This window comes from Anoplophora glabripennis, unplaced genomic scaffold (assembly GCF_000390285.2).
Source record: "Anoplophora glabripennis isolate ALB-LARVAE unplaced genomic scaffold, Agla_2.0 scaffold360, whole genome shotgun sequence".
NCBI classification, from domain to species: domain Eukaryota; kingdom Metazoa; phylum Arthropoda; class Insecta; order Coleoptera; family Cerambycidae; genus Anoplophora; species Anoplophora glabripennis.
Window position 1 is genome coordinate 419,048 of NW_019416516.1, and position 9,780 is coordinate 428,827.

Here is a 9,780-nt window from a genome sequence, read left to right on the forward strand (position 1 = left end):
CTTTTATTTTCAAAAAGTTTTACATTAATAGATCATGTAATAAACGCTCTCGTCGCGCTCGAAATTTTTGATTTGAACGTTTCAAATTCGGTTAACAAATAAAATATGGAACAAAATAAAATTAATAAAGAATTAGAGGCAAAAAACATTGGTTTATACAGATGACTAAAATAAAATAAGAAATAACCATAAACCAATCAAATTGCAGCTTTTTTGACAATGACTTGTGTTTTGTGCAAGTTCTGTGATATTCGTTTTACGGCCAAAACCGATAGTGGCAATGCCTACCATCAACAACATAATCGCCCTCAGCTTAATATTTATATTATCCATCACTCATATAATACCGCCAGAAAATTTGAACCACAAATAATATTTTTAGGTAGGTTAGGTGTTAGGTTAGAATAATTGGGATCCCGGAACATTTAGAACAAAGAAGATTTCGGTCGAGCGCATTATCAGTTTCCAAACAAAATAAGATAAAGACAAGAAGAAAGTAAATCTTTTGGTGTTATTCTTATTTCTTATTTTACTTATTTCATGTATAAACGTTTTCATAGATAAGTGCTTGTTCAACTTTCTTATCTTGTTCCTTATTTTATTTTATTTGCTGTTTAAACTCTCCTTAAAACAAAAAGTTGTCTTGGAAACAAAGAGTACGCCTCTTTTTTAAAATTACCCTAAAAATAAGCACTATTTAATGCACAAAGAGGGAATTCCCGAGCGGCTTTTGCTTGACCCTGAGACAGTTTGTTTATAACGCTGCTTTGCACATTCTACTTTGTTAAGTAATAACAGTGCAATCAAATATTTACTAATAGTTTTCAAGGTTTCAGGTTTTGTGATCTATTTCGACTGAAGTATATTAGGTTCCATTTTTAGTGTTGCAAAGTGTATTTAACCTAATTCTTACAGTAGTCAGTGTAATTTTATAATTTATATGTTGTTCATAAATTTTTGTTATTTGTCTGGCATTTTTGAAGCGTTCAAAATAATTATAAATATTCCAAGAGTGCGACGGCTCTGGCGGCTAATGATATTTCCTCAAAAATGTACCGGCATCTCGCAATGTTATGCTAAGGCATTTTAGCCGCTCCTACGTACTGTGAAATCGTAACTAACGGGTACTTAAAATCCGCAGGTTCTCTAGCTTTTTTTTGCCTGTCGCTTACTACATTAAAACTTTTGTGATAAATGGAATATGTAACATACTTAATGCCCGGGTAATATGCCATTCTCTGTTAGAATAAGCAGCGATATCGCGGTAATTCGCTGGTACAATGAATTCCGGTGTTGATATATGTACCTAATAGACAACTGATAACTTACGGGCTGGGGAAAATGAAAATCGACAGCGAGAGATAATTGCAAAGTTCAAATTAACAATCATCAATTATAAGTAACTGCAATGAAAATATTATTTCTGTCTTGTTATGTCTAAATTATGTTTTGATTTATAGGCTGTGAATGTCTTGTTCATTGTCTATTTGTATCTTAGGTATGGCTCAGTTCTACAGAGCCCTCACGTGAGCAGTAATTTTGTTGTAAACAGAAATTTTATTTTTTAATTTAATTAAAAATTAGTATACAACAATGAGATCAAGATTATTTGTTATTGTTGTGAATGAATCATTAAAAAAACTGATACCTATGTAACGCTAAAGAGTGATCGCAAAAAACCTGTGATTTTCGTCCGTTTTTTTTACAATTCACAGTGAATTAAAAAAAAATACATAAAAATATGTTTTTGGTCGCAAATTACTTGTCGTAAAAAACTGAAATGAGCATAGCTTTTAGTATTTTGAAAATTTTAAAAATCACCCACACTTATGGGTTGAAAAAATGCCTAAAATGAAGAATTTGAATATTACCAATTGATATAAAAACTATTAGCATGTGAATTATCTTAATATATTTTTTTGGAATTTTTATAATTATTTCTGATATTCTCTATTTTTGGGGATGATTCCACCCCCTGAGCGCGCTCAAGGGTAGATTTTCTAATCCAACATGCTTATTTCAGTCATGAGAATAAATCTTTCTTTGTACTCGATGTACTTTGTATTCGATAGAAAAATTCACATGCTAATAGTTTTTATATTTATTGGTAATATTCAATTCTTAATTTTGGGCGTCTTTTCAACCCGTAAATAGGGGCGATTTTTGAAAATTTTCAAAAAACTAAAAGCTATGCTCATCTTAATTTTTTACGACGAATAATTTGAGACCAAAAACATATTTTTATCTATTGTCTTTAGTTCTCTGCGAATTGTGAAAAAACGGGAGATTTTTGCGGTCACTCTTTACATCTGTGCATCTTACAATAACGTCCATCTTCCGTGTATCTCTTCATAATTTTCTGCCAATGTTTTGTTTTGATCATAAATATGGCAAAAATAAAAGTATTTTTCATAAATTTAATACTAAATTGTGTTTATTAATTTTAATGTCAACAATTCATGTGTTAATCAGTTTCAAAAACAATTTTATTTAATTACATCTAACCCCTTCAATCGCTCTACTGAGGTTCAGGGATTTTTTAGTTGATAGTACCAGTCGTGCAATGTTGGTTGCGTATGTTCGACGATCACGTGTGATTTTTATGAAGGCCCTGCATGACAGCTATTATTTTAATCTCGCATGACAGCTATTATTTTTACGTTACCAGACAGAAAAAGTATTAACAAATAAATGCAGTAGCGGTTCATATGTATTATTGACCTCCATAAAAATTTTAAACGTTGTAATAATATATTATCGAAAGTACAAATATGGACATATACTTATACCACAAAATAATCTTATCTGTTTTGATTTAATTATTCATGAATAAATACAGTTCCAATTACTGCGTCATTGTTAAATTTAAAAAGAATTAATTGTAAATGTACTAGTATAATTTTATCAGCAATCTATAAATAGAAAGTTCTTCTCTTGGCTAGTTATTGTTGGATATTTTTCTCTCGGTCGTTAATAGTCCAATCAGATTAGATTTTTACTTGTCAAAATTTATTTCAGTAAACAAACACGTAAAAATTAGGTAAATGTTAGGGCTTCATTTTCAAAATGGCGTCCAAAGTTCGCAAAAAACAGTTTTTTTTCATTAAAAACTAAATAAGTTCAAAATTGATAAATGTGAGTTTTACATTATAACTTATTTTAGAAATAGTAGATTTTTTCAAATAGTTTTTGTAAAAATTAATAATTATTGTACAGGTTTAAAAATTAAACGTGAGGTGAAAAATTTGACCTCGAAACCAGTAGTCTATTATTTTTTAAAAAATAATAGGATTGTGAGAAATTGGACTTTTCTTCTTGTTTCTAAAATAAGTTATAAAAACTAAATATTAAAAAAAAAGTTTTGGACAAAAGTTGTAGAACTTTTTATAACAAAAATCTTGAGTCCAACTCGATATCAATTGATAAACAAATATATTAGTTAGTGCAAAAACGGCTAAAAATCGAATTTTTTTAAACTTCTATATCTTTAAAACGAAAAAAGATTTGTTTACGAAACTGTCAGAATATGTAGTCCTTGGCAAGTACAATAAGTGCATTACTGTATGATTTATTGAAACTTGAAAAAAATTTACACATTATCCACTTTTTAAAACTTTTCAGGAAAAAAGAATAACTGATTTCTCACTTTTTAAGTGACTTAAGGCTCTGAATTTTTTTTTGGTATTGTGTATGAACTTTAACTTTGCTTCTTAAGTGGTGAAATGGCAGCACAACAATATTTGACTCCAAGAAAGTGAATTGATAATGTGAGTTTTGATACAACTTTTTTTTGGATAATGGTAGTTTTGCTTCAAATAATTGTACATAATATTATTTTTTACACCAAAATTCATGAAGTTAAAGGAACTTTGAAATAAACTCAATATCAATAAAACTTTTATGTAATATGGTAGTTCATAATCAAAATAAAAAGCTGCACAAAATACTTAGAATACGGTTTTATTATCAGTGATGAAGCGAAATATTTTTATAATGAATCTAAAATTGCAAAGTACACAAAATGTTGACAGTAAAAAGTTCTAATATCCGATATTTAAATATGAAACTTCAGAATAAACTTATCTTACTTATAATCAGAAACTCATAGAAAAACAGGGAACCAACCATCTAGGNAAACAATGTAAAAAATTATATTATATTATAGCTTTGTAGGATCTGAGGATGGGGTGAAAATTTCACCTCGAAACCAGTAGTCTATTGTTTTTTAAAAAATAAAAGGTTTGTGAGAAATTGGACTTTTCTTCTTATTTCTAAAATAAGTTTTAAAAACTAAATATTTTAGAAAAATATGTTTTAGACAAAAGTTGTAGAACTTTTTATAACAAAAATCTTGAGCCCAGCCCGATATCAATTGATAAACAAATATATTAGTTATTGCAAAAAAACGGCTAAAAATCGCATTTTTTTAAACTTCTATATCTATATCTTCAAAACGAAAACAGATGTTTTACGAAACTTTCAGAATATGTAGTCCTTGGCAAGTACAATAAGTGTATTACTGTATGATTTATTGAAACTTGAAAAAAAATGTATTTTTTTCAAATGAGGGGTATAGATGTAAAACTCACATTATCCACTTTTTAAAATTTTTCAGGAAGAGGGAACAACTGATTTCTCACTTTTCAAGTGACTTAAGGCTCTGAAATTTTTTTTGGTGTTATATTAGAACTTTAACTTTGCTTCCTAATTGGTGAAATGACAGCACAACAATATTTGACTCCAAGAAAGTGAATTAAAGTTTGGACAATGTAAGTTTGATACAACTTTTTGGATAATGGTAGTTTTGCTCCAAATTATTCAACATAATATTATTTTTTACACCAAAATTCATAAAGTTAAAGGAACATTGAAACAAACTCAATATCAATAAAACTTTTATGTAATATACAAAATACTTAGAATACGGTTTTATTATCAGTGATGTGAAATATTTTTATAATGAATCTAAAATTGCAAAGTACAAAAAATGTTGATAGTAAAAAGTTCTAATATCCGATATTTAAATATGAAACTTCAGAATTAAACTTATCTTACTTATAATCAGAAACTCATAGAAAAACACGGAACCTACCATCTAGGAAAGCAAAACAATACGAGAAGCAAAACTCACGTTCTCCTTAGGCAGCCGGCCATATTGGTTTATCGCTTTAAGGTTTTTCATTGGTGGATATATGGATAATGTGAGTTTTGACAACTTCAGATCGTAGGAGAATGTGACTTGAAACAATTCACAATTTTCTCAATTTAAAAATAAATACGAAAATGTGAGTTTGTACTAAATTCTCTTCTAAATTTTAAAATGGTGTAGTTAAACACGATGAACAAGATAGAGCCACTAACTCTATTTCGAAAAATTATGGATAATGTGAGTTTTGCATCTATAGGTACCCCTCAAATATGGAATATTTTGCAATTTTACAATAATGCACTCATTCTATTTGCCAAGGACTACATATTCTGAAAGTTTCGTAAAAAATGTTTATTTCGTTTCAAAGATATATAAGAAAAAATGCGATTATGCGACGTTTTTTGCAATAACTAATACATTTGTTTATCAATTGACATTCGGCTCAACATTTTTGTTATAAAAAGTTCTAATTTTTGTCTAAAACATTTATTTCTATAATGTTCAGTTTTTTTTAATGAAAAAATTTGCAAACTTTGGACGCCATTTTGAAAGTGAAACCCTAACATTCAGTGGGGGCAAAGTAGTTCATTCAATTCTACAGAATTTTTCCTAATTTGTACTTGTCTCTGTTTCCTGAACTAAACTTTGGTAAAAAAACGAGGCATTTCGACAATTTGGATAATGTTAAGCTTAATGCGCAATGGAATTTTTATGGAAAAGAAATTGCAAATTGTTTCGAATATGCTCTAACAAAAATGTTTTAAAGGAACAATAAAACATTAATTTTTAGCATAACAGCGGTTTTTGAAATACTAACGCTTGCATTTGCTTAGTGTCCTGATTACAATGCAATATCCAGCGCTGAATTAACTATTTATAAATCATGACGTATTGCTCTCCAATATACTCGTAATAATAACAAATCTAAAATCGATTCCTTATTCCCGGCTAAGTTGGGTTGGCCGACATTAATCACAGACCACTTTCTTTTATGAAAATCTAGTCTAGTTTTCGTTCGTAAATCCTAAAGCTTTTAAGGCGTATGTAGCCGTCGTTTTCCCGAGTTCATATTGCTATTTTACTTACAAAAAAAACTGTATGGACCAAAACAATATCCAAGAATACACCAAAAATCCCGAAGCAGCTATTAAAATCTCGCAATCTTAAAAAGGCGCCATTGAAGGCGTGCGCGACACTTAATAGTCGAATGTTTTTATCTGTGTCAGTTATGCCGTAGGTCGTAATTTCATATTTTAACCAAGACCTTGTTAGGCAATCCAGGTAAAGGTAGAATCAACCCACAACCGCGACGTGTGTGTGTGTGTGTGTGTCGATAATCCAGTACGTTTATTCACTTCGGTTTAATCAAATTATTCCATAACAGATATTGCTAACTTAATTATGTCTCCGAAAGCGTAGTGCTTCGCAAGCAAAGGTGATTTGTTGAAACAAAAATTAATACGTACTTTTATTTTAATATGTACGAGGTCTGTTAAAAAAATAACCGAACTTTTTGAAATACGCGCTAATGGAGATATTTAGTGATATGGTTTTTGATATGCTACAGTTTTTATCTGCAACTTTTTTATGACACAATCCTGTCAAACTATCGGAGAGGTTCGGGTCTTTTTGGGACACTCTGTATATTAATAAAGAATGGAAATGAAGAAGAAAGGTAATGAGAGCGAGCACTTTGTTTTACTATACAAAATTCGTATTTTGTTCAGTTGAAATTTAAAAAAATTGCTGAAACAGGTCAATTAGTAAATAGAAATTGTTACCCTTGTGCAATATTTTCAATTTTCTTAAGCCATGTTTTACAGATAATTTTTTTTAATAGGGCGCTGTATATTTTATAGTATAAATAGATAGCCGTCCGATTAAAAAAAAATGTCAGTAATGTGACCTATAACATTGACTGTAGAAATTAAACATAGATTATAATAGTGACTCAATTATTTCATGCAGATTGATTTAAATACTAAAAAAGTTTCCGAATTATTTTTCAATAATTTTCAAAATTGATAAATGTGAATTTTCCATTTTTATTTTAGAAATAAGAAAGGGTCCAGTTTCTCACAATTCTTAAATTTAACAGTTTTTAAGAAAGGTACAACTTAAGAAATAATTCAAAAAAATCAAATAGTTTATATCTGTAAAAATTAATAATAATTAAATAGGTTAATAAAATAAAACACAATGTGACTTCTATAAAACTAAAATTAAACATAATCTGACTTATTTTTTAGAAAAATTATTATATATTGTAACCTTGTAAGACATCGAAACCGGTAGTCTTTTTTAAAAATAAAAGGATTGTGAGAAATTGAACCCTTTCTTATTTCTAAAATAAGGTACGATTAAACACATGTTTAAACATGACATGAACAAGAACATGTTTTAAAATATAAATTTTTATACTGTTGAGGACATAGTTTCTATATTACAGCTGTATCAACTTGTGTAGTGCTGTTCCGAAAGTGTGAAGTTTAGAAAAATATTGTGTCCCTCCCTGTTGTAATAGCCGAAAATTTTCAAGAAATACAATGAGACAAGAAAGACCGAGCGCTTCAGCTATGCTCGGTATAAAAAATTGTTGATAAAGTAAATTAATGAAAGTTATTGACCACTGCGCATCTCAGAAGAATCGATTTGTTATTCAAATCATTTGAGGTGCTGTTTAAAATTTACCTACCTTTTTCTAGTTCTACGTGGAGGCCAAAACTTTTCAAAATCGTGTTAAAATCAAAACGTACGTCTCTATTTTCATATCCTGCGAGGACAATAACTTTCCTGACTGTACGATCCCCGCTATCGACATTTCTGCAACTAGTTAAACACATTTTAAGTTCACATCGCTTTGTTTACCACACATTAAGACGGCAAGGCATATTTTATTGTTATTAACTGGGATGTTCAATAATATAAATACTGTAACGTCGTCTATTGTCACAAATAAACAACGCTATGGGAGATCATATTTCTCTCGGATCGCCCACGGTTCTAAACTCTGAGAATAAGGCAAAGTTGTTAATTATTTTCTCACATTTTGCCTCATGAATCATTATTTACACAACGTCGTTTTACGCATGTAAACGATTAATTTTCCAAACATAAATTTGATTAATAACATCGCCGGACATTTTATTCCTTGTAATTTCAGTGGTATGAATTTGCAATGTACCTTTTGCATTCTTCGTTGCCAATTAAAAAGAATACTCCATACTCTTTTAGAAAATGACACTTAAGAATGCAAAAATATTATAAATTTTAATTCGCGTCTAAAAATGATGCTATAACCATTTGTGTTAAAAAAACAGTGTTCACTGAAATTAGTAAAGTTATAACGTATAAAATCTTCCCCAGTATATTTAGACCAGGGTCGATAATTTTTGAAACCAAAAAAAATTATAGTAGGATGAAACCCATTGGAAAAGAAAGAGAATATAACAAAAATGAAAGGAAAAATAATTTACGGGAGATCTGAGGTCGGGAAGGGATAGGGGGTGAGTTTTTAAGGGTAAAAAACGGTTTCCCTTGATTTCCAGAAAAACTACAAGTCTTCTGGAAAAAAGTTGAATGACAAAGTTGTAGGTAATAAAAAGATCTACAACTTTTGTATTTACACTTTTTTCACATAACCTCAAAATTTATGTGAAAAATTCAAATAACCAAGTTTTTGGTTTTTTATTATACAAAAGTTGTAGATCTTTTTATTACCTACAACTTTGCCATTTAACGTTTTTTCCATAAGACTTGTAGTTTTTCCGGAAATCAAGATAAACCGTTTTTTACCCTTAAAAACTCACCCCCTTCCCCTTCCCGACCTCAGATCGCCCGTAAATTATTTTTCTTTTCATTTCTGTTATATTCTCTTCCTTTTCCAATGGGTTTCATCCTACTATAATTTTTTTTCACTTTTTACCATTTTTGAAGGCTTAAGTACTGGTCTAATTGTTATATTAGAATTAAAAGTATTACTTTTGTTGCCGAGATACCATTTTTTTTCTCAGTAAGGAAAATGTCAACCTTACAGACTTCAGACAGTCAAAAAAAGTCATCGTTTTTGGACGGTTGGAGAAAAAATATTTATAAATATAATAAATGTAAAGAGAACATTACTTCTTTTAATATAACAATTCAGGATTCTTCTAAACATAATTTTGAATAGCAGTGATATTTAAATATAAGAAATTTTCATAATTTTAGAAAAATGTCCGTATCTTTGCTTATTTTTTTTCCTTAGTTGTTTGCAAAAACCCTCTCTTTTTCAGCATTTTTATGTACTTATTTACTTTTATTTTATGTTGTATTATTTTGTCGCAGGTTACAATAGATTCGGAAACAAGGTTCTAGACGACAAATCTCAACAATGGTTCGGAGCAACTCTAAGTGCTTCACCTCACACAAACGGAAGAATAGTGGTAAGCTAACGAAACTTCTTTCATATTTTCTCCTAATACAATTACACCAGGAAAATTAGCGAAAATAAAAGAGAAACTCGAAAAAGGTCCTATCCGCGAGATTATTGTAAAATTGTCTAAAGGAACATAATACAAGACATCTCTCATCTCGTGAATCACTTTCTTTAGCTAACTTTTTTATTTAAACAAATAAGTGAGGAAAACAGT

The 9,780-nt window shown here is 29.5% G+C and overlaps 1 protein-coding gene across 3 annotated transcripts in view; it reads left to right on the plus strand.

The window, feature by feature from the left end:
- Window positions 1-9,780, plus strand: part of LOC108908488 (integrin alpha-PS2) — a 129,984-nt gene that overhangs the window by 62,035 nt on the left and 58,169 nt on the right. For all 3 annotated transcript variants that reach the window (XM_023454820.1, XM_023454822.1, XM_023454821.1), the window contains exon 4: window positions 9,476-9,573. In XM_023454820.1, the coding sequence (XP_023310588.1) occupies window positions 9,476-9,573 (98 nt within the window). The remainder of the gene's footprint in view (window positions 1-9,475; window positions 9,574-9,780) is intronic.